This window comes from Sebastes umbrosus, chromosome 23, assembly GCF_015220745.1.
Source record: "Sebastes umbrosus isolate fSebUmb1 chromosome 23, fSebUmb1.pri, whole genome shotgun sequence".
Classification (NCBI taxonomy): Eukaryota; Metazoa; Chordata; class Actinopteri; order Perciformes; family Sebastidae; genus Sebastes; species Sebastes umbrosus.
The window spans coordinates 10,076,869-10,102,960 of record NC_051291.1 but is presented as its reverse complement, the minus strand read 5'-3'; the positions used below and the strand labels follow the sequence as shown (position 1 = coordinate 10,102,960).

General features: G+C 41.9%; 1 protein-coding gene across 1 annotated transcript; it reads left to right on the top strand.

Moving 5' to 3' along the window:
* Nucleotides 1-1,951: 1,951 nt before the first annotated feature.
* On the top strand, nt 1,952-26,092 carry kdm7aa (lysine (K)-specific demethylase 7Aa). Its single transcript, XM_037760689.1, has 18 exons — nt 1,952-2,102; nt 11,707-11,792; nt 12,296-12,413; nt 12,764-12,924; nt 15,196-15,337; nt 15,750-15,936; nt 16,297-16,459; nt 18,823-18,910; nt 19,035-19,141; nt 19,340-19,431; nt 19,625-19,711; nt 20,197-20,448; nt 20,593-20,720; nt 21,214-21,347; nt 21,439-21,533; nt 22,281-22,477; nt 22,569-22,945; nt 24,422-26,092. Exons 1-18 carry the CDS (start codon nt 2,005-2,007, stop codon nt 24,508-24,510), a joined length of 2,601 nt encoding a protein of 866 aa, XP_037616617.1. The 5' UTR covers nt 1,952-2,004; the 3' UTR covers nt 24,511-26,092.

The window sequence follows — 26,092 nt, the reverse complement described above, 5'->3', positions numbered from 1 at the left end:
TCTATTTCCATTCATCAGCAGTGATACTAACACATCTGAAGAAGCACTGACCTCCACTTCCAAGGGATAATTAACTTCCAGGAGGAGTGTTTACAGACGTGTGGTGGATCTGCACACTAGACATGAAGTTGCAAAGAGTGAAAATCTTTATGTGATGACAAGATAATGATCTACAACCAACTGGTGCAGGCTGTCATTATATTTATTATCACCCTGAGGACAAAGAAGGAGATGTTTACATCCTGCTGCAGGCTGAGAATGCACCAAAAAAAAAAACAGATCTGCAGATGAACTGGTTTGAATCACACGTGTCTTCAGTGCTCATGAGTCTCTGCATGCACCGAGCCTGCTTGCCTATGCAGAGCAGCACAGATGGGCGTGTGGGGGGATGGGTGCTGTCAGCTCACAGATCAAGCTTTGGGTCGGTGGTCCCATTGCTATTCACCACACAAGCACGTAGGGCACGTCAGACACGCTCCATGGAGACATACCAGGGGTGGATGTTGTGTTTTGGTTATGCTATTCTTCAATGTCTGCCGTAGGTTGGGAATATTATCAAAGGAACTCACTCTTTGCTGAGGAGAGGTGTGAGAACATGAGGAAGATAAACTCTGCTACTCTGCAAAATATTCTGCTGATAGAGCAGTTTTGGATTGGGTGACACAATTATGCTTTTTTCTGTACATCACATCAGCTGCGCTTTCTGATAAGTCGGTGCTGATGCTGCACATTTGGAAGTAGCTACTCGATGGTATTTTCAGTCAGCTAAAACACTTTTTACACATGGTTTAACACCATATTAATGTGTTTTTGTTCATCGTTAATTGACAGCAATATTGAGCAAAATGTGAATATAATGCATTGCTTTTTATTCCCTCATTATTACATAAAATAGATACTTTTAAATGCCTGTGCATCATATCGTGACATTTTGTGTGAAGATTTAAGAAAAACTTCTCATGCATTTGTAATGGTTACATTTTTTTAAAGATATTTTTTTTTAAATATATTTAAATAGGCCTACACATCAGAGTATGGCAGTCTTTCATTACATACCTGCTTGAGTAGCTGTGAGATTGTAATATAATTTTTCACAATTTGCTATAGAATTTGTTTAATCTTAACCACCATGCACACATACAAACACACACACCTTGTCTATTATTGTTTTAATTCTTATTATTATTATTGTTAACAATAATGATAATAAAACAACATTAATATTATTTATGAATAAGGGTATTATGTTGTTATACATGATTATGTTATTGTTCTTGATTTTGTTTGTCTGTTTGTTTATTAAACAATAAAAAGATGAAAACAAAAATTCTGCACTTTTGTATACATTTTTTAAATGTGAAAACTAATTTTAAAAAGTAGGCCTACACATAATGGTAATTGAAATTATGATATACTATGTATAATATATATGAATGAATGAATGAATGAAAGACTTTATTTCGAACATAAAAATAAATAAAAACAGATACAAAATAATAACAAACAAAACAAGAGTAATAGTGTCCGAAAAGGTGTAGGTAGAAGTAAAACTTATATTTCCCTACCCCTTTCTCACTTCTCCTCTAATAACTCATATATCATAGAATGATAATATAATATAATATATAAACTATCCCAGATTTCCCAGATATATAATTTACTCACTAAGGCCTATGAGACTCACCATTTTCCTTTAATTAGTTATTATTAATTTTGTTTAATCATCAGATTTTGCTGAACATCAATCTCAATCTGATCAAATGCCCAAAAACAATACCATTATGTCATTCCTTTGTTGGAAAAAAGTTTGTCTATTGTTAGTATATGCCCACACACAACCAGATGGAAATGAATAATTTGGAACGTGACGTCAGAGGTGGGATCGCCTTAGAATGGAGGACTTCGTGTCCGCTCGGCTCTCCCCTCTCTCTCTTCGGCTGTTTCCGGACGCTGTTTAAATCCCCGCCCCGCTTCATTCCTGCGTTGTTTGGGGACAGTAGGAAGATGGCGGCGGCCCCGCTGTACTGTGTCTGCCGGCAGCCCTACGATGTGAGCCGGTTCATGATCGAGTGCGACATCTGTAAAGACTGGTTTCACGGCAGGTACGTAGGCTATAATGTCCTTTACAGATGCGACTCACTGGAAGCGACAAACACCGGTTGTTTGTTAAAGAAAGGCGACGGTTGGCTGAGCGGTTGGTGACTGGAAGCTAACTGAGCTAATGCTAGCGACGGGGTCTTTAAACCGTCTATTGACACCACTTTAACCGACAGAAAAGTGGCGTTTTGTCCCCTAAAATTGGCTTTAAATTAGCCAGTTTTGTCTGGCAGTTACACTTAAACATACCACTTGTATCTGGTGTGTGTAATTATGTTGATAATAGACGTTATTGACTCAAATAGAGCCCATATAGCACATAGTTTTTATGCGGATTGTGTGTCAGTCAGTTCAGTTATCAGAAGCTTAAAGGGGTCATCGTGACGTAGGAAGGGTGCCAGCTCTTGCAGTCACCTCAGAGATAGGTTTAATGTTGGTTTTATTTATTTTTTTAAACAGAGTTTATTTCTGAATTTTGTCAATACAACTCTGACAATAATAATACTAATAAATTGGACTTATATAGCGCCTTTCAGAAACCAAAGCATGCTTTACAAAGGGGGCACACAAAATTATACTAATAATTAACACAGAGGAGAAACTATAGCTGGATTTTCTCCAATTTAATGTTGGTTTTATTGTGATTTAACAGATTGAGATTCAGTCAAACCAGTCGTTGTGTACCAGTGTGTGCTTCCAACATCACAATCTGGCTCACCAAGTTAGGTCACTCAAGGTAAAGGCAACAATAAAAAAAGAGATAGTGCAATATAAATATAAAAATACAATATGTATATGAGATGACAGTTTTGCCAGATTACTGCACAAAGTTTCCGTCAGATAATTATATAGTTATTGCACAGCATCATATAATTAATGCACAGAGTGCATATATAATGTATATGTAGGTTGTTGATTAGTTAACATTCAATTTTAATACATACCAATTTCAAGCTGTCTTTGCAATTTGTGTTTTTTGGTGGTTTATTTTATTAGAAAGCAAAAAGGCAGAGAACAAGGAGCTTGTTATGGTCGGGCTTTTTGATTGACAGCTTGAGAAATTTAAATCCCCCCTTTCAGCCATAAGAGGCACATGGCAGGGGACCCCCTAGTGGTGAGCAGGGGGATTATTTTAAGGTACCCTGCAGACACATAACTGCTTATATGGATTGTGTTTTGTCCTATTTTTTTTAATGCCCTGACCTTCTTTGATTATTACAAGGTAGTGTTGTAGATGCTTTTTTATGATTCATGCTGTGAGTGGGTGTGTGTGGGTGGTGGATGTCAAAATCATACTGGGAAGTTTATTGTTGTGTAATAATGCCATTTTGTTGTGTCTGAGCATGTATGGCAGAATAAAATGTCAGATTTCGGTCATGCATGCTCTAGTAAGTCCACACCCAATACTGTGATGATCACAGTACTGTTTGGTAATGCTGTTTTTTTTACGATTTTGAAATTTACTTTTTTAACACTATATATATGCACCAAGTATCTTGATAGTATTGAGTCAGGTAATAGGTATATCGTCCCAGCCTTACTAGTTAATTGTACTTTTGATTAGGTTTAACCCCCTTATCAAGCACTATAAGGCCTGCTGAGGTGACTATAATATTTTGCCATAGGGATCAAGAATGTGTATTATAATTGTTGTCAAATTATGTTGTGTGTGAGTCAGGCAACCAGAAAGACCTGACTTTGTTTATCTGTAACTTTTTATCAATGTGGCCCTAAGTCTGAAGGCAGACTTAGACAAAAGTTTGACGTACCCCGTTCTTCAGTTCCTTGAATCAGCCTGTGTGGGCGCGTCTCCACGGCAACTGTTTATGAATACAATAATCTGTTTTTGTTCGTGTTGGAATGACGGAAGCCGTTGCGTAACCACATTAAACACGCTGCCAAAAAACTTGGCGGCCAGAATTTGTCGGCAAATCAGAGCCAAGAGAGACGAAGGCTGGCTGTGTGTCATGTGCCAGCAAGAAAAGGAACAAATGTTGGAGCTTCCCCCATTGATGACTAATAAGCAGATACACACAGAGCAGAGCTCCAAAAGCAGCCACATTTCCTGCCTCTTTCCCACGAGGCTGGCCAGAAGGAAAGGGATATTCTCTGGCTGTGGATGATGGCACGCCAGTGGAGAGGAGCTCAACCTCCCGGTGCCTGTTTGTCAGTTTGCTAGCTGAGTTTGTGTTTGTGTTTGTGTGGGGGACTTTGTCTCGCTGCCTGAGTTTCTGGAGAGTGTCCTGTTTTCCATCACCTGTATCTCAGTACACAATACAGCCTGGCCGGATGAGGAAAACACTGTATGGTTTATCTTTGTTGGAGTGGTGATCAGTGAGGTGAACTGGAAAGCAAAAACATCATTTGTTGGTCTAGATAAGGTGCTCTTAAATGCTTGCATATGTAGTCTCTTGTATTGACACACAAGTCTAGCTTTGTATCACATTATATACAGATATATTTAACTGGTCTATAAGGGACCCACAAATGAGATTTCTAGTCATTGACGTAGAATTGAAGTGACGTAGGGACGCACCAATCCAAGTTTTTCTCTTCCAACATTGAGTCAACTCTGGTTATTTGTCTATGTTGCATATTTCGAGTACTTTTCCCCACATTTAAAATCTGTAAACCTCACTCCACGTAACTTTTATGTACGATAATGGTATTTATTTAATGTAGATTGGTCATATCATGGCTGATGGGGCTGGGCGATATGGCCAAAATCTTCTATCACGATATAGGTAATTTCATATCTCGATACCGATATAAATCACAATATAGCATGGTTTCTGCTAATTCAATAAATAAATAGTCTATATGAAACAACCACATGGCAAAGACTATTTCTGTGTACTCCTATATGAATTATATACTTGAAGTACTGAGTATTTTCTCTTTTATTAAGACCTTTAGTGCAAAATGAACATAACGGTTTGAAGTGAAATTATTGAGGAAACATACATACTCTAGCTTTAAGACTGAGCCCACTACAACCTCTGAAAGACAGAATAGCAGCTGTGATTAAGACGTTAATAGTTTATATAATAAAAAATGTATACTTGACGTTTGTGCATCAATACAATATTGCCACGTAAAATAGCGCGATACTATGCTGTATTCGTTTTTTTACCCCAGCCCTACAATCTTCTCGCGTCCCAAATTTATCTTGCAGCCCGTAGGTTGGGTACCATTGCCCTGAAGGACTCTTCTATGCATCAAAACCCACTACTAAAGCCTGTGGTTTATATAACAAATGTTAGTTTGAACCCTGTTATTTACCATTTAGAGTGTTGGCTAATTACAGGACGTACTTCTGTAAATGGACTGCTTCCAGCGCTTCCAAGATGCCAATTTACGTCAACACTGTGGATGTTGGCGTGCTGGAAATCCTCACTGGGTCACGTCAGATCACAGGGTTTACCCCGCTGTAGGTGTCAGCCCGTTGTCTGGTTTAGGTATGGACTGGTGGGGGTGATGATAGACTAGCGGGGCTCAATGGGACAGAGGGGATGATTGATGGGGGCTCCGGCTAGCCAAGTTCGATGCACGATCCGTCAACGTCGCACAGATTGTGAGCACACTAAAGAGAGATGGATAGCCTCTACAGAGTGCCTTTTTAGTGTTTACGCTAAGTGGATGGATGTGTGGAAAGATTCTTCTTTTTTTTACCTCTGTTGTCCATGAACGAGACGTTTCACATCATTTGTTTAGATGTCTGATTAGTTAATTGGCCAAAGCAAAGAGCCGCCTCATAGCTCCTTTTAAAAGCTGTGTTTACATTCATTAGCAAGGCCCTCTCTCGGGGAAGGGAAACTGCATTACATCCAGTTTGATCAATGTTGATTAGGGGTCAACAGCCTCATGTATTGATTAGCAGTCAGATTGAATTATGATATTAAAGATATAGCTATAAAAATGAAGACTTGGCTCAGAAATATCACTCTATAAATATTATTTCCCTTAATTTGGGTGTAGATTTGGATCTCTCTGTGCCATATTGAAATACTACTGGCTGAAATATATTATGGACAGCTCTTTATTACCGTTTACTTCTTAGTCATCCCATGTTCAAAACAACAAACTCATTGTAATTCTTGATATATTAAAAAATGCTTATCAACCTCAAACGTAGAGAGAGGATTGTATCCACAAGCTGGTCCATCTTTAGGTGAGTTCAGACTAATAAATTTCACTTTAAAACGGCATTTTAAAATGAAAATGATCTGAAAATACAAGAGTATTATCAACGCCGCTGGACACGCCACTCACAAATAGCTTGAATAATAGCTTATAAAATGCAGAATTTAACTGCACAACGGCTGGTAGCATAGACAATAAGGTCAGCAACGCCTGTTTTTTGTTATAACCACTGGTAGTCGCACGGTAATCATGGCTGATGACATTTGTTTTCTTCCGGAAAAGGTTCACGTGATGGGGCATGACGAATCGGAAGGATGCATCATGACTGATAAGACCCAATCAAGAAACAAACGTGGGTGTTTGTGTCATCGTTTTCAAAGGTCTCCGTTTCTGTCCGTCCAGACTAAAATGCAACCCTGGAGTTTTCAAACGTCTCCGTTTTAGGCAGAGTAGTGTGGACACTAGGCCTAAACGTAGCAAACGTATTAGGCTACATCCACACTAATACATTTTCGTTTTAAAACGCATAACTTTTGCTACGTTAATGCCTAGTGTCCACACTACTCTGGCGTTTTCGAACCCCTAAAATGGAGACCTTTGAAAACGATGACACAGACACCCACGTTGGCTTCTTGATTGGGGCTTATCAGTCATAATGTGTCCTTCCCTGCTTCGTCACGCGTCACAACATCAGCCTCGACCACTAGTGGTTAATTCAACATGGATAACGAGTCACAAGCGTTGCTGACCTTGTTGTCTATGCTATCAGCTGTTGTGCAGTTAAATTCTGCATTTTATAATGCTACTACTGCCAACATGCGCAGTAGGCAAGCTATTATTCGAGCATTTTACATTGATTCCCGTGTCCAGCGCTGCTTCCTGTTTACACCGGCACGTGAATGGTCATGTGATATGCGTTTTCAGTTGTGCTAGTGAAGGGAGATTAATTCTGGCCCTAAAACGCTCGTCTGGATGGAGATCGTTTTCGTTTTAAAACACTGTTTTATGTAGTACTGTGAATGTAGCCTCAGTGTGATGGCTGCTGTTTTCCTGCAGCAGACAGTCACAAGAGACTGATGACTTTGTAGATTTTACAGGGGCACCGGGGGCCTTAAGACAACCATGTTGAAGACATGTGTGAAAGTAGAGCCCCAGTGCTCGGAGCCTCGAGGCAACTCAACCTGCACCGAAAACAATTAAGCTGTTAAAGCTCCCCAGGGCTCCCCGACGCCCCATAAACAACAAAGTGATCCTCTTTTGTTGTTTACCAGCTGACTACAGATAGCTCTCTTTCAAGCTGAAACCACTGTAGGGATGTTGGGTCGCTTTTTACGCACAGCTAGCTAAAATGATTTAACCAGTAAGGCCAAAATGACAGATCCCTATCCATCTGTCAGGGCTCTGTCCAAGTCCAGCGCTGTTTATGTAAGCTCTGCTTGAGTGCATTAGGAAAAGGGCCGGAGGAGTCAGGTGCTCCTCTGGGGTAGATAAGGATAGCCAGGTGTGTTTAACTGCCCTCATCTCCTCTCTATCTCTATCTCCACCACCCATCCATTAGGGATCTGCCAGCTCCCTAATATAGGCGTGTCGCCGCCCCATGTAGAGCAGTTATTTAGAGCTGAAAATAATGGTGATGCCCGCCTCCAGCCTTTGTGTTTCTGCACTGATCATGGAGGACAATGAACCCCTCACAGTGCATGCACTAATGAATAAGCCCTCTCAGTCACACAGGAAGGAGGCCCTTGATGAGAGGAAGTGGTGGGAGAGGGGCTGTTGATGGCAGGGGTTTAGCCAAGTACACACATCTCCTCTTATTCAGGATGTTTTGGTTGTTAATCTGCTGCAATGGCGTCACAGAATAACCCTCCAGTCTCCAGTCTGGCGAGGTTTTTATCTTCATGAGACATATTGACTGCTGTACTCTGTCGCCTTCTGTCACAATATGCTCTGTTGTTGTCCTACAACAGATGATAACACTATCTCATTAAGTATTAAGATGACGTCAGTCTCCAATCTGATCCTCGCAGTGGAAGTACATCTGCTCAAGTACTGTGCTTAAGTGCAACTTAGAGGTACTTGTACTTTACTTGAGTATTTCCATTTTATGCTACATTATACTTCTACTCCACTACATCTCAGAGGTAAATATTAGGGCTGCAATTAAATATTTTAATCGATTGACAGCCCTACTTTTCATACTTTAAGTACATTTTGCTGATAATAATTTTACTGAAGTAAGGTTTTGATTGCAGGACTTTTAGTCAAGTATTTTCACAGTGTGGTATTAATGCTTTTACTTAAGTAAAAGATCTGAATACTTCTTCCACCACTGGGTCCTCGCTCTGATTGCTTTCCGAGCACAAGAGATTCACGTTGGTGCAAGAACCGTTTGCACACTTTGCAAGTGATGCAATACATCATCAAGCCTGAGCAAGGCAGGAAATACTTTCTCTCCGTCTTTCCCTTTCAGCTCAGTTTCCTCCCCCCTTTTTTACATTCTCTATCAAGTCCACACAGTTACACCAGTTTCAGCGCCTTGTTATGTATTAATCATTACAGGTGACACATAAGCTGAGTCAGGCCAGTGTGTATATGTGGCACAGTGCCCTGGTTTCCCACTGTGGTGTTACATAAAGGAACGTACCAAGTGAGATGAGGACAACAAGGTCACCTCAGCTGAGCTCAATGCTGCTCTCACACATCTCCACCAACCCAGGCCGGCGGCGGAGAGCCGTGACTCATGCTTTCCCCCAGCGGATGGCCATATGTGAACCAAGATTCCTGATACATGAGCTAGGCTTAATACTACAGCCAAGCACTGCAGTGTTATTGTTGGTGATCTACTTGCTCACGTGCAGGAGCAGGAGTACGTCTTTAAGCTTGTTTTTTCTTGCCATTTTTATAGTTTTTTATGGATGTTGGAGGCAAACTTGTAACTGACATAAACAAGCCTACTAAGTTGATAATGTATCCGTTTAGTAAGTTACTCAGGCAACTAATTGCATGTTATGACAGAAACACAAACACTATTTTCAACCAATTGGCTGTGCAGCCAATAATAGCACCAGGTTACCTGAGGTGAACTGTAGAGAGGCAGCTACTGTTTATATCCTGTTAGTGCACCAGGGTGATTAGAGCCAGCATTCACACAAGCTCACCACTTCCTGATGAGTTAATGGCCCTCGGCTTTATTTCCTTTTACAGTTTCCTACAATTTCTTGTAGATCAAAGCTGATAGCAGGCAGCTCCGTCCCTCCTGCAGGCCTTACAGACAATATATCAGCCACAAATCCATTGTTTACAACCTAATGTCGCTGTGCTGGCTGTCAGACTGAAGCTTATCTTGCTTAATGATGGTTTAAAAGATAGCAAATTTTATTTTTCAAGCCAGTGTGCTTGCAGTTTTGTTATGGTTGCATGTTTTCCTTCTTAGGGCCAGCCATCACAGCGACGTGTTTCTTAATTAGCCAAATTAAAAACAAGCAGTGGAAGTGAAATAATTAGATTTGCTCCAGCCATGTGAGAGGTCGGATTAGTACAGTTATAGCTCGGTGAATTAGTAAAATGTTTTTTTTGTCTCATCACGCTAATAGAGTGGTGCAGGAATGAGTCCTAAAACCCAGAAATGAGTTTAAATCGCCATAGACGAACTACAACACGGTCGCTTGTTAGCAAACACCTTTTTTAAGACACATAAAAGCTTCAAAATTCACAAGTGGGATATTTACTGATGTATTTAATATCGTAAAACGTTAAAATCTCTTAAGCTTGTGTTAACCACAGACCTTATTTCAGGCATCTAACTAAAAACCCATTCAAAAAAAAGCATTGACTTCGAGACGAGGGAACCAGAAGTGCAAAAAGGCTAACTCATTTCCTGGTTTTAGGACTCAATCCTGCAGAACTCTATTAGAAACGGTTATTTCCAGGTCAAGTGGGGACATGATCTATGATCTCATAAAAGAGTAATTTTCTTCAGATCTCAAAAAGCATGTTAACAGGCCACCATCATGCTTGTCATTTTAAGTACAGAGGGCCCTTTGTGGTTGACCTCTCCCTCACATCACTTAACTATAAAAATGACCTGTGCACATGCTTGAGTCATACAAACATGCAGCTTGGCGTTTTCCTAACCCTTAAATAGTCTTTGGTGTCCATTCAGGCTGAATGGCAGCTTGGTTGCTGTTCATGCTGCTCTGGAATGGGGCTCTGGTATGCACCAGAGGAATGCATGTGTGTGTGTTGGTGCCTGTGGTTTGGCTGCTGCAGGACGGTCGGGGGTAGTGGTATGAGTGACACTGCTGCAGATACAAAGCTACAACAAACCTCACTAACTGTTCAAGTACAGCAGCCAAGGTTTTGACCTTATTCTGCGTCACGTAATGACGACAGAACGGGAAGACCGCCCATTATTCCAACTTTGGAGTGTTCATGCTTATTCAAGAAAGTTACCCGCACTGCAAGGCTAGTAGTTACATCATTTGAATGGCATAAATAAGCTACTTTTGTCATGTTATGTATTTGGAATTGTTTATTTAGTTAAATCGATTGTATTAGTGTTCATATTATATTTTACTTGGTTTTAACTGCCATTTATGGTGGCTTTCCAATAGAGCTGCAAGGATTAATCAATTAGTTGTCAACTATTAAATGTATCGCCAACTATTCTGATTATCAATTAATCAGTTTGAGTAATTTTTTGGAGAAAAAAAATCTAAATTCACTGATTGCAGCTTCTTAAATGTGAATATGTTTCTTTACTCCTCTATGACAGTAAACTGAATATCTTTGAGATGTGGACAAAACAAGACATTTGAGGACGTCATCTTGGGCTTTGGGAAACTGAGCGACATTTTTCATCATTTTCTGACATTTTATTGACAACTAATCGATTAATCGAGAACATAATCGTCAGATAGTTGCAGCCCTACTTTGCAACTATTTCGCCACCACTTTGTTGACACTTCTTGTCGTCAGATATCTTCAACTTCGAAATACAACTTGGAGACTGATGTGAACAGTTTTTCTGACTTGGTTGCTCAAAAATATTATGGTCTAAACAATATGTTGTGAACGTGGCATTAATTAACCAGGGCCAGGACCATGCTAGTGCCCTTACATTATTATTGTGCAATGTGCTTTTTATGCTCCTCTCTCCAGTGAGGCTGCAGTTGTATAATATTTGTTTGAAAAATTGATTGGAGCAAAGGTTATTTACCAGACCCAAACTGTACTTTCTGTGTTTGTTTACCCCAAACCTTTAATCTGTGAAATCTCCTCTGGTATCACTCACAGCGTTTTACAGTTTGACATTAGCTTGTGTGTCAACTTGTCCAGGTCAGACAAAAAACTCAATGGTCCCACAAATTTAGTCACTCTCCAAATCATGTTTTAAGGGTAAGAAAATATTGATACACGATTGTTGGAAGTGAACTTGTCCTAACTGCATCACCTGTCCTTCTCCAGCTGTGTGCAGGTGGAAGAGCATCATGCTGTGGATATCGATGTTTACCACTGTCCCAACTGTGATGTCGTACACGGACCCTCCCTGAGTGAGTACTGCTATTGGTCATTAGTGGCATGTTTTCTTTTCTTTCTGTTTCTGTCTTCCTCCCTCCCTCAGTCCTTACACGTATCTCATTCATCAAAACTGTCCTCTGATTACATGTCTAACCCTCTTTCTGTTCAGTTTCCCCCCTCCCACCCCTGTCTCTCTACGTTTGACTGGTCACAGGGGAAAAGAGACTCTCTGCCGTGTTACTCAAGTCACATTTTTGGGGGGTTGGGGGATGGGTCAACCTCCGGGAGCCCAGAGGGCAGACATTAACAGGCTAATTGAATGGTGTTGTAAGCGCTCCACTTTGATTGGACAAGCCCCTCCATCCCCATCGCTTAGCTCAGGGGTTTAGTAGTAAATTAATGCCCCTTACAAAAAGTGGTGGTGATGTGCGTAATTTACCACTTTGTTGGGAGAACAAGCTTCAAGAGTGCAACGGCGTGATGAAATAAGAACGAAACAACCCCGTGAACCTCCGATGTCTCTTGTTTGTTGCAGTGAAAAAGCGCAACAACTACCACAGGCACGACTACACAGAGCCAAACGATGGCCTGAAGCCGGTGCAGGCTGGCACCCCAGTGTTTGTCAAGGAGCTCCAGAACAGGACCTTCGCCAGGTAGATATCAAGTTACACACATGCACTTGTATACTTATAAATGGCCTCACCTGTCAACCCAACCACCAAGGGTCAAGCTTCGTTCATATCTGTTTAATCAGATAACGATTTCCTCATAAAGCTGGTTTTACACTTGAAGCTAATGACGTTAAAAGGGATATTTAGTGTGTTTTGAAGTGGGGTTGTATGAGGTACTTATCCATAGTCAGGGTTACTTTGAATACTGACATAAAAATCATCTCTGTGACACTCAAATGTTGCCTTTTGTGAAACATTTAAGAGGTCATGACTCTGAGGCTATAAAATGGCAATAGATGAAGTTTACTGAACTTATTATGATCTTGTTTCAGTGGCGAGGAGATCATGATGCAGATGAAGGGCGAGCACGTGACGACCAGGTACCTGGAGAGACACGGCTTCAGCTACCCCATCAAGGTCACAGAGATGGAGGCCCTGGGACTCAAACTACCACCCCCTACTTTCTCTGTCAAAGACGTGGAGCAGTATGTGGGTAAGAAGAACACTTCATAATGAACGGGGCTTTACTCTGCAGCGAAAAACAGTTGCTGTCAGCTGTATCAGATGTACAATAACGCACTAGTGTTTATCCTTTGGGAAGGATGTGGGAATACGCAGTAGCCTCAGTCGGCCTAAAAGCTAATGAAACCACCCAACGCCAGCCAGCTAAGTGGCCATCGCTGAGCAGGCGCCATCTGTGTGTCAATAAGAACAGGTTTCTGGGTTCATGAGGTTTTAACCCACTTATCAGGCATCAGGCGATGGCTGAATGACTCCTAAATGAGTGATGGCTAAGCTTTCACTACCCTCTCTCTGACACTACGCTTCCTTATTGAGACGGCCTGCCACTTCCCAGCTCCTATTACAAGCCCATTACCGAGCCCACTGGTGTTTTTATCATTAAGTTCAGATTACAGACTCCCCCTCTCACTCTATCTCTCTCTCCCATGCCCTATTGAGCATTAAGCCAAGGCACAGGTGTTGTGACCAGGGACCGAGTTTCAGGTTACGTTTCTTACAGTTGGAAGACAATGGGACAACAGGAGTGGACGCTGATGTCTTCTGTGTGTCATTAGGGTGTGTAGCCAACATAGTGTGTGGCCAATGGTACCAGAAGTCTTATGATGGACTCCGATGATTGATCAATCCCAGAGGGGTTGAATACAAGTAAAAAGATGTAAAATTTTAGGGCATGCTGGTTTGCCTGCATGCAATGTCCGAAATTAACTCATTGACTCACCGGCCAAGGGGACTGGTAGATGAAAAAGTCCACCAAACAAGCATATTTTGGGCGCCTGGGTTAGCTCAGTTGGTAGAGCGGGCGTCCATGTATCAAGGCTTGGTCCTGACCGCGGTGGCCCGGGTTCGAATCCGGCCTGTGGCCCTTTCCGCATCCACTCTCTCTCTCCCCCCTTTCAAGACTCTATCCACTGTCCTCTCAATAAAAATGGAAAATGCCCCCAAAAAAATAACTTTAAAAAAAAAAAAACAAGCATATTTTTACTGGCCAAAATAATGATTTGCCTTTTTTGTGTCACATATCTAGAGGTCAGAGGTCAAGGGACCCTTTTGAAAATGGCCTTGACAGTTTTGTGCGTTATTTAACCTCCTTTGCGACCAGCTAGTATGACATGGTTGGTACCAATGGATTCCTTAGGTTTTTGTAGTTTCATATAATACCAGTATCTTCATTCTCAACCTCCGAAAGATCGATTGCATTAATGCGTTTAAGAAATTAGTGGCGTTAAAACAATGTTGTTTTATTAACCCGTTAACTTTGACAGCCTTAATTCACAGATTTTTAATGAAAGCAGTAAGAAAAGAGTTTCTGGCTCAAGCATGTTGACGAAGACGTATCTGTAGCAATTACCTTAATTAATGACCTCTTTAACGTTACTGGGTGCTGCAATATATTATTGTGATTTACAGCAAGTGTCTCTCTAGCTATGGTGTTCATTCTACTCCTGGGTTTGTTAAGCTGGTGTTGAGCTCGTCGTTGTGTGGTTTCCAGGCAGCTTTGTCTCTCACTGTGTGACTGACTGCCTTTACTCCAGCTGTTCTCTGTCATCAGACGCTGGCCAGCTGGGCCTTCAGAGGTGTCTGAGTGCATGTGTGTGTGTGTGTGTGTGTGTGTGTGTGTGTGTGTTGTGTGTGTGAGGGGGAGAACACGCAAAGGGGTAATAAAAAAGGTGAGTGGGGGGGGTGTGGGGAAAATACAACAACCAGCTGTCTTGCTACACACACTGCACCGCGGCCCTACTTCCGGCCCCATGTGTCACCCGAGTGTGATTTGTAGCGTCCCAACTGTTTGCTGCGCTCTACGAGTTTTCTTTTCTCTTTTTAAGCATCTGTTTTCTGTCTCATAAACACACCACATGAAGCCTACAGTATGCACACGCTCTTTCTCACATCTATACATGTATTTTCCCTCTATATCGAGGTCTCCCACGCACACACAGGCAGTGAACGCTGCAGCCCTCTCACCTCCACCCACTCCTCCTCCTCCTCCTCGGGGACTGGTGGTCTTGGACAGATTGACAGATAGTCTCGCCTGTACAACCCCTCCCCACACTGCCATACTGGTGCCAGTTTCCCTCAGGGCTTGATCTCTAAAAGCACATGGAGATGCCAGCAGGCCGCTGACCCCAGTGAACCCCACACCCACTCAGCAGCCAATTAAAAAGTTGAAGATATTTGAGTCCCTGACTGCAGAACTTCTCCATCTGATATTATGCAGACTGAACGGTACTTTTCTCCCATGTAGGTGGCGACAAAGTCATCGATGTGATAGATGTGGCCCGGCAGGCGGACAGCAAGATGAAGCTCAGCGAGTTTATCAAGTATTTCACCAACACGCATCGACCCAAGGTCCTCAACCTCATCAGCCTGGAGTTCTCTGACACAAAGTAAGCCATGCTCAAGTCTGTACGTCAATAAACACTTTCATGCCACACTTCAGACAATGCTTATATAAACTAGCATTGGCTGTGTGGCACATTTACATTGTTAGCAGTTTAACCTTTTCCACTCGTGGGTACCCATAGAACCCATTTTCATTCACATATCTTGAGGTCAGAGGTCAAGGGACCCCTTTGAAAATGGCCATGCCATTTTTCCCTTGCCAAAATTTAGCCTAACTTTCATATGAAACCAGTACCTTCACTCTAGCCATAAATCTCAGCCTGCTACAGCCTCTGAAAGACAGTAAAGTTGGCCAAGGGCGCCGACACCCTCAAGGAATGAAATAGGTTAAGACAACCAATCATGTTTAACAAAGTCTAACCTTCCTTTTTGTTTCACTTTTTGCCTCGCTCTAAGGATGTCTGAGTCGGTTGAGGTTCCTGACGTGGCTCAGAAGATGTCCTGGGTGGAGAACTACTGGCCGGACGACTCCTTCTTCCCCAAACCCTTTGTCCAGAAGTACTGCCTTATGGGGGTCAAGGACAGCTACACAGACTTCCACATAGACTTCGGAGGCACCTCTGTCTGGTACCATGTTCTCTGGGTGAGTGTTTATATGAAAAGAGCTGATGACACATTCCAGGCCAAATAAATTACTTGTTTGTTGTTTAAATCCAAAACCACGCTGCCCTCTCATTTGTCAAGCTCAAGTGATTTTTAAAGTTTGTATATACTGAGGTCAGGCAGTCACAGCTGATTGGGCGAACACTTGCTGAAAGGCCACATCACATTTACTCATCAAACAGCTCGGGGAGCAGCACTGCTGTGCCCATACTGATGATCTCACCACTCCCTCTTGTAGCTAAAGCTGACATTAGTTTGTGGGTGTTTATAAAAGCAGCATCACCACAGCTGCCATGCTCAAACAGTCACAACATCAACTTCCTCTTCATGTGCCTTGCAGGGTGAGAAGGTCTTCTACTTGATCAAGCCCACTCCCGCCAACCTTGCACTATATGAGGCATGGAGCTCCTCGCCCAATCAGAGCGAAGTGTTCTTTGGGGACAAAGTGGAGAAGTGCTACAAGTGTGTTGTACCCCAAGGAACCACCCTGCTCATCCCTACAGGTCTGTGGTGATTGTTTATGCTTGTGTGATGTTTCGCTGAGTGACTGGCAGTAGGTCATGCAGCACTTTACTGCTTCTTAAGTCTATATTTGTGTTCTCCGATGGGCTGCATCGACCATGTGTTATGAATAATGACAAATGGGTAGAGACTAAAAAGAGCAGGCTTGTACGGCAATATTAGGCAAGGCAAGTTTATTTGTATAGCACCGTCAACAACAAAGCAATTCAAAGTGCTTTACATATGACACAAAAGGCATCAAGAAAATAAATACAAGGCAATATAGACTCACACATTTACATAGGATTTAAAAGAGTATAATAACAACACAAAGTAGTCCCTGTCATTCAAATAGGATGTAAACCAGTTTAGCACTGTGCCAAGTCCAACCCAGTTTTCCAGTCTGCCCAGTTGACCGTGTTGAATGCAGCACTGAGAGCTAATGATGCAAAGACATTTAACCACTGTTTTTGTTCAAGTGGATGTCCTTAACCCATTAGTGCCAGCAACTAAAATTTCTATTTACCTTTGGTGGAAGGACTTTGGGCACATGACTACTGTTTCTGCAATAGACTCCATTATATTTCAGGAAAAAGCAGTAGTCCCATGTGCCCAAATACTAGATTTAGCATGATAAGAAAATGACTGTATCTCAGAAACTACAAGAAGCATTGTGGCATTTTTCCTTATCATGCTAAATATCATCTTTGGGCACAAATGGGTTAAACGAGAGCTGTCTCTGTGCTGTGGTGCGGTTGAAATCCTGACTGTAAAACGTCAACATTAAACAATTGTTTAATGCCAAGAAGGTGTTCAAGTGTCGAAAATCAGCCTTTTCAATGATTTAATTTAAGAATGGGAGGTTTGATTGTTCATTAGTGAGGTGCCTACATTGAATTTCTTCAGACGATTAGTCTTTTTTTTTTGAATGACTTATTTCCAAGAAACTTATGAGCACATCTCTGATAAACACAAGATTTAAAGTGGGGTTTTTGTGTGATTCCTTGTGGAGAAACTCTGTTTCACAGATCTGTCGATTAAATCAACTAATTGATTAGTGGACAAAATCGTATGAGTGCTAGTCGACTAAGAATTTCTTTGGTCGAGGACAGCCCTAGACCAGCCTTTAAATTCATGATGCAATCACATATCTACTATCACAAATTCCTGTTGTTGGTCCGTTTGCTTTCAGACCATAAACAAACATTAGAGTCTGATTGGAAACGGACTAAGACCCTCCTTTTCAATCAGTCTCGATTGTTTGGTCTCTGCCAGAGAGGGTTTGATTGACAGCTTTCAAACCAGATAAAACAAACCAGGGTTATGTATGAAAGCACCCCAAGAGTCTCGGATGATCACCTACTTTGTGATTTCCAAGCACAATAACTTTCAGACATACAGCTATCTGTGTCACTAAAGTTATATATCATTATAGTTGGTGCCTGACTGACTCCTCTGTACCGACCGAGCTGACCTGTTGTTTGGATTTGTTTGTCTTTTCACATGCATCCAAAAGTTAAATAATCCCGCTTCCCATGGCTGCTGCCAGGAAAATACAGGCTTCTTGAAGGGAAAATAACAGAGAGGGAATGTCTTCCTGAGCAACAACCCAAACACTTCTTAATGATCATAATTGCCATGGAAAAAAATGAAGGAAAACAGTGCTGTTATGTAATATGAGGATGCTGTAGATCACAGCTTGTTCCTTTAACTAGCAGTGTTGCTGTTGTTAATTAGAAGCTAAGAGACTAAGAAGATGTTTGTGTTTCATGTCACTAACTGAATATGACATGCAAGTGACGCTAAAGTCTCCAGTCATCCGATTATCCATCCGTCAGCCTCTCAATAGACGTTTTAAAGCCGATAGAGTTCCTTTCAGTTCAGCCCGTCAACTGCTGGACGTCCTCAATCATTCCTCCGGCACGCTGAGGCAGCAGCATTGTAAAAGAGGGCGAGGGTGTGGAGAGGTGGGAATTAAGTGGGGGTCAGAGAGCACAGTAGGTCAGTCAACCAGTGCATTATCAGGCCTGTCCATCAGCCTTACACCAACCCCCTCCAAGACTCTGTTTTCTCTCACTTTGGGTTGTTTATCTGAGGGGGAGCACATCATTGGAATAGACAACTTTTATCTTTATTTTAGGTCTGACTGTGGGAGGATAAGAAGTTTGGGCCCTTTGTGCATGGTCAGGCTTATAAGTGCTGTAAATATCTGTTATATAAATGTCTATTCATGCAGATCACTCAACCTACATATTTGATCAAGTGCCCAGTATTAAGGTGTCAGTTTAGCTCTCTTTAAGTGTACTATTGTTGTAACTTTGTCAGTCTGTGTGTGTAACCGTTGGTACTCTGGCGCCCTCTACAGGCTGGATCCATGCTGTTCTCACCTCTCAGGATTGCATGGCATTTGGAGGGAACTTCCTTCACAACCTCAATATTGATATGCAGCTCAGGTAATCAGCTCAAACATTGGCTTGATTATTTTTATTTTTATTTAATCTAGAAACAAATTTGCTCTCATGTTTATCACTTTTATCACTAAAAACCTATTTTGTATTTCATCTGTTGTATGTGTAGGTGTTATGAAATGGAGCGTCGCCTGAAAACCCCGGACCTCTTCAAGTTTCCGTACTTCGAGGCCATCTGTTGGTATGTGGCCAAGAACCTCTTGGAAACGCTAAAAGGTGAGAGACAAACGCTCTTATGTACAAACAAAGCACGGAGATGAGAAAAACACACACTGAGACACACACTTATTTTTACATGTTTACACATAAATGTACAGTTACTCCTCCATTATAATATATATATATGTATATATATATATATATATATACAATTTTTAAGTTTAATGATTATATGTTTTTTTCTTCACGTCTCAGAGCTACGAGAGGACAACTGTCCGCCACCAACCTACCTGGTGGAGGGAGTCAAGGCTTTAATCAGTGCACTGAGGACCTGGTTGAAAAGAGAGGTAAGCGTCGGCCACCGTGTTCTCACGGTCGTCTCCGTATACCTGCACCCTGAAAGTCCACAGACCAGATGGTTATTGTTACACAGCCGTCACCACTGTTGCTTCTTATCTCCTGGATGTGTGTCAGTGGCCAACAACAGACTTCTTTCTGTTCACGTCTCCTGTCTGAATGTGGTCTGCTGTGTCTTCGCAGGTGACTGAGCCCACCAGTGAGGTACCAGACCATATCAGGCCGAACCATCTCATTAAAGAGCTGACCAAGGAAATCCGCTACCTGGAGGTAAGAGGGGACGATACAGGAGACGGTTGGACCTTTTAAACTTAGTGCAGGTGTTTGTGGCCATGGTTGGGACATTTGTCGTCTGATCATGCCAAGACGCATTAACTGTCAAGTCTGTAGACTCTGAGATCAGATCTTGCTCGCTTTGGGATTCGATAAACCAGACCACATGCTGAGGTGGCCTGGCGCACATTGAGTTCGGATCTCAGTGAAGTGTGGGCAGCATGTGGGCTTGTTTTGTCAAATAAGTACTCTGTTTATACCGCTGTGATCTGTTTTGTTTGCTGGCCTTTGTTTCTCGACATAAAATACAGCATAGTCTGGCCACACACTGGATACAGAGGACAGCCACACTGATATCTGATTATACGGCAACTTTAAAAAAAAAAAGAAAGTCAGATAGACAACAATTGAAAAATGTATTTAAATGTGAGCTGCATTTTCTTGCAGGCTTGACTCCATTGTGTTTTATTTTCATCAATCAGGAGGAACCAGTCAGTGGTAGCAAGCCAGTGAAATCTCAGGGAAGTGGGTGTGGAGTAGCATCTGGATCAAACGCCTGCCCGGCCACTCGCGCCACACTGGAGCGGCATTGCCAGGCTCGGCAGGCGAGACGGGCCGCCAGGAGGCTGAGGGAGCAGCAGCGGCAGGCGCCCAAACTGACCACCAACCTTGACATCTTAGAGCAGCACACCAGGGAGGTGCTGAGGAGGCTGGAGGTGGGACCGCTCGATGAGGTGAGCAGTCAGAAAGCAGATCACAAAATCACTGCTTTTCCATCTTTTTCCCTATGAAACAATAAAGTAGCTCAGTGTTGATGCTCCCTATGTGTGGACTAAAAGATGTAATAGTCGGTTTACTGACTGGTCTGTTCTATGTAGGATGCGGCGTTCTGTGCCAAGGTTCGTGGGAAGCTCAACAAAGTGTCAACAGCATCAGCAGCTGCTGCTGCAGAGTCTTTAGAGGACAACCACCTCCGGCTGATGCTGGTCAACGGCAGGATTATCAGGTGAGAGCTCACTTCTCTTTGGTCAACACAGAAATGTTTTTGCTTCATATTGATTGAGGCTCAGTGGTCATTCACACAGAATCAATAAACCTAAATTTGAGGAAATTCGGTGCAGATGTAAAATGCTTTCAGTTTTATAAAAACACCAAACAAAATGAGAAAAATCTCAGCCACAATACCAGTAAATCGCAACACCCCCCTAGGCACAAACTAAAAGAACGGCATTGAATAACACAATATAAATGATAACAGAAACTAGAGTCAGAAAGGTACCACAATAACAACCGTAAATAACATCAAATTGTGCAGGGAATGAAACAACAGGGGAATTAAATTGCACAGACAAACCTTCAGTTTGGTTCAGATCACAATCGAGGTTTTAAGAGACACAGTTTTGATGATGTGAAACCATTCTGCAGTCGAGATTCTCTATATTTGATGTGACATTACATTTTATTTCATCATTCAAACATGGATCATTATGTGTGTGCAGAGATTTGAGGAAGCCAGGCAGCAGCCCGGTGAAGACGGAGGGTGAACGGTCATCTGTCGGCCCACCAAAGAGTTGTGTGGACGTGAAGTCTGAGAGAGAGCAGCACAGCACAGTCGAGAAACCCACACTCTTCAGTAAGTCCCCGGTGGCTGTTATCATTAATGTTATCACTGTATTGTTAAACCCACATTTCAGTGTGTTTTAAACTCATAGTGTGTTTCTCAGGTGGTCTGGAGAGGGTGAAGACTGAACTCAGGGAAGAAGTCTCAGGACACTCCAGTGTGTCAGACGTGGATTCAGACAGTGACTCTCCCACAGAGGTAAATACTGAGCAATCTAACAGCATCAGATGTCTCAACACTGTGATTTCTACACTGGAGCACATGTGGCTCAAACATATTGAGATGAATCTGGTTGTTTGTTGAGTCTTACTAGAACGCCATAATCATTGTTTGTAGCTTTTCTTTGGAATATCAGTGTCACTTTAAGTTTGTGTTGTGGGCTAAATGTTTTATTCATGGAAAGGTTGATTATTAGACACATTACATATCCTGTAAATGCACAATGTTTACATACTTATAATTGAAAAAGAAAACCTACTAATGCAAAATATAAATGCATAAATCACTCTGGCACAATATGAGCAAGTATAAAAACGAATCGGGATGTATTTGTTGTTCTGGTTGCGGCCGCCTATAATTAACCACACCTGTGTTTATTGATTGTGAAATTGCCAGAGCACGCGCTGAAGAAGGGCGTCTTGCACAAAACGTCCGTGTGACGATATTAAAAAGTCAAATTGGAGTGCTGTCGTAGTTTCCTTTTTATATTATCTATATTAAGGATCCAGCACCCCGTCTTCTTTAATCAGGAGTTCAAGGCCACAATTATAGACATGCATGCAGGTACAAAACATGTGAACATCAGCTGGAAAGTGATGCATTAAATGCTTTGTGTAGTCCCAGAATTACAAATACAACATGCAATACCACAGATATTCCAGGTCTATCAGAATTTTCACTGATTACTGATGCATCCTTTCTCATTTTAAAAATTTGCCAATGTAGCGTAAAGCGTCATCGTCATCGTCGTCATCATCATCATCGTCGTCGTCGTCGTCATCCTCTTCTGATGAGGACTCAGGGAGTTCCCAGGAGGAAGAAGAGGAGGAGAGGGGCTCGTCTCAGCAGAGAGGCTCAGGGCACACCATAGAGCTGGACCAGTCTGGCCAGAAACTCAGGCACAAACACAAACCACTCAAACGGTGAGAAACCCAACGCAAACATGTTTTAAATGGTCTCAAACATGTATTATTTTAATGAGAGTTAGTAAATAATCCTGTCTGCTCCTTGCAGAGAACGTCCTACCTCACCCAGCACAGAAGAGGCCATTCAGGGGATGCTGTCTATGGCCGGTCTGCTGTGCTCCTCCAAGCCGGAGAAGGTAGCCTCGTCCCAGGAGCCCTGGTGGTCCGGCTCCAGCCAGTGCTCGCCGCTGGAGCGGAGGGAGGAGGCGCAGCACCGGCTGCAGGGGGACAAGAGCCCGATGGACAGCCAGGGCAACAGCAGCGAGGCCTGGGACAATCAGGGGCTGCCCAGCCCCCTCAGCCGGAGCCACGGCAGCAGCCCAGAGGCAGACTACCAGTACTGTGACCCCTCCATGTCTCCACCGCTGCACCCCTCCAAGAGGCACGCCCCAAACCCTCCACCCATCAGCAATCAGGCCACCAAAGGTTTGGACATCACATTTTTACTTGTAGTCAACAGAAAAGTGTTGTGACTGTTAGGGCTCCAACTAATGATTATTTTCATTATCGATTAATTCGGTCGATTATTTCCTCGATTAGTTGTTTGGTCTATAAGATGGTGAAAAATGACGATCAGTGTTTCCCAAAGACCAGGATGATGTCCTCTAATGACTTGTTTTGTCCACAACTCAAAGATATTCAGTTAACTATCATAGAGGAGTAAAGAACCCAGAAAATATTCACATTTAAGAAGCTGTAATCACCTTAAATCTGAGTTCAAAACATGTATGTCGGAGTATGATTTGTGACATCTCCTTGGAAGCAATCGTGGTCCAATATGCAACAACCACAAATAAGGCCACAGCTTTATAATGTATTTTAACTAGGTGTATAAACATCATAGCTAAAACGACCGGTCAATTCATAGATTAGTCAATTGACGGGAATTTACATGTGCAACAATTCAGAAAATGCCTGAAATTCACTGGTTTTATCTTCTGAAATGTGAATATTTGCTGGTTTTCATTGTCACTTATGATAGTAAATAGTAGTAAACAAGGTTTTTGGGGTTTGGTATACAGTGAACAGCGTAAATAGCTTTTTCTACATGCCTCCCCCAGCTGAATTTATTAATAAATGTAGGCTAAACAATGCTCTGTTTGTGATGAGTTATGTTTAGTTTTAACGGCTAGCTCCGAGGCATTGTCCAATGTGCTCCAGGCACTGTGGATTTTTGATGTGCTTTGTGACTTTTTCTCTCCCCCTTGACCCGCTGGAAATCCCCCGTCAGAAAATCATGTGCACGCACACTTTGACTCTCACAAACGCACTCAATAAAATCTATTCTAAGGCAAATTATATTACTGGTACAGGCGATGTAATGTAAAGAACATTCCCCAGTCTAAAAATATGTGATTTTATGTTTTTCCCCGCAACCATCTGGTCACTCCCAGGGTGAGAACCACTGCTCTAGTAAATTGTGATGGGCATTTTTCACTATTTCATAGACCTAAAATATCTGTCAATTTATACACCAAACAATTACCAAATAACTGTTATGTACATCACTAGTAAACTAAAGATGACCGGGCTTTTGCTGTCAATGCCCCCTGCCTCTGGAACTCCCTTCCTGAGGGTCTTTTAAATCACTTTTTAAAACTTAACTTTTTAAAGAAAAAAGTTATTAATTTTAACACACTGCTTAATTCTCAACATGTCTTGTTTATTTGCCTGTTGTTGTACCATGTAAAGCACTTTATGACTTTGTTTTGAAAAGCGTTTATAAATAATAAATAACAAAAAAAACACATAAAAAAAAAAACAAATATTAAAAATGATTAAAAAAAATAATAATATATAAATAAAAAGTATTATTTTTAATATTATTATTTTAGCAGACATGCATTGAAAACATTATGCTTATTTCTAATGCTGTTCTCCTTTTGTTTCTTTTTTTTTTAGGCAAGCGGCCAAAAAAAGGCATGGCCACAGCCAAGCAGAGACTGGGGAAGATCCTGAAACTCAACAGACACAATCGCGTCTTTGTGTAACACTCCAAATCTACAAAAATGATGAAAAAAAAAGAAAAGAAACATTGGTTTGTTTGTTACCAGACACTGTTGTGCTGTAGAAATGGAGAGGAAAAAAAGAATGAACACACTGCCTGGAGACTACCGTAAACTGAACGAATCTTGACACGTAAAACACGCTCACTGTGCATGCTTAGGAGACAGGGTATTGGATTTGAAATAAGCAAGTGCACGACTTCACCACAAGCACACTAAGAAGAAAAAAAAAACAGAAAAGGAGCTACGGGAAGCGGAGAGGGACAAGCATGTTATGAAAATGCAGGGAAAGAAGCTCCTGCAGGCATTTAAATGGACGAAGGAGATGTCGGAGGTTCACCAAATTTGCTTTGCTGGGGAGCAGCTTCTGATGCCAACATCACATTTTAATATTTCCTCTCCCTGCTGAACGCACCCCTCCCTCCTCCTCCGCACAACCTTCACTTGCTACATCTGCGACAAACTGACCACGATGGAGGCGCAGATGAAACGGAGCTGTAAATCTCTAGCAGGGTCTTTTTTTTTTCTTTTTTTTTCTCTGAGGGGCGAAAACGAGGTGCTACGGAGGATGCGGTGAACTGAAATTTCAAAATGGTGCTTATTGTTTGTACTTTTCTCCACTCATGCTTGTCCCTGATACCCCCCCTTTATCTCAATCACACCAGCAATAATGACTTTGAGGAGAGGTGAAAGAGCGAGAGGCAGCACTTTGGTGCGTTCTTCTGAAAACGAAATAGGTGCGTTACAGACTTGCACAAATTTTGTGCGAAATATACTCTCAAATCTGCACTATGTTTGATAATTAGAGGGGAGCGATTTTGGCTCAAAGTGCTGCCTCTCTGAATTTGTTTAATAGGAATTACGAGTCATGCGCTTGGAGACGACTCGCATGATATCCTGCTTAATTTATTTCTCGTTTTGATTTTTTTAATGTGTTATTTTTATGGATTCTGAATGATGTATTTATTAATTGAGAGATAATGATTTTTATTATATTTTGACCCTAAAGCCTCAGCTATTCTGAGGAGTTTTTTCCTTTCAAAGGGTTAATTTTTCTCTTTTTTTATCTTGCTTTTTGTAAATGTGGATGTTTTTAGAGTTCATGTGATCATCTGTTGAGTAGCAATTTACCTACAAATCTTTTATTCTGTCACTTTCCCCCCTCCTGTTGAATAGTGTTGATTCTTGTCTGTTCTGGTTTCCTCTTCTACCTGTAGCCGGATGTGTTGGGGGCTATGTGCGAATAGAAACTAGGTTAGGTTGAGAACTTCCTTATCTACACCTGAGCTTTTTCAACTAGTGCCAGTTATCATTTAGCAAAAAAAACAACCCACAAGTATTCTGAGCCACTGTGGTCGATCCAAAGTAGTCGATGCATTGAGAAGTTTGTAGAACTTCAATAGGATGAGTGAGGTTTTTCCTTTTTAAAAAAAAAAAAAAACTACCAGTGCTGATGTGAGATGTGTGTTTTGCTCGGAGTGCGCAGTTCTTCACTCTCAGGGAATGATGCCATGGACATAACCTTCGATTAACCAGCCAGCCACGTCATGGATGCAGACAGAATGCT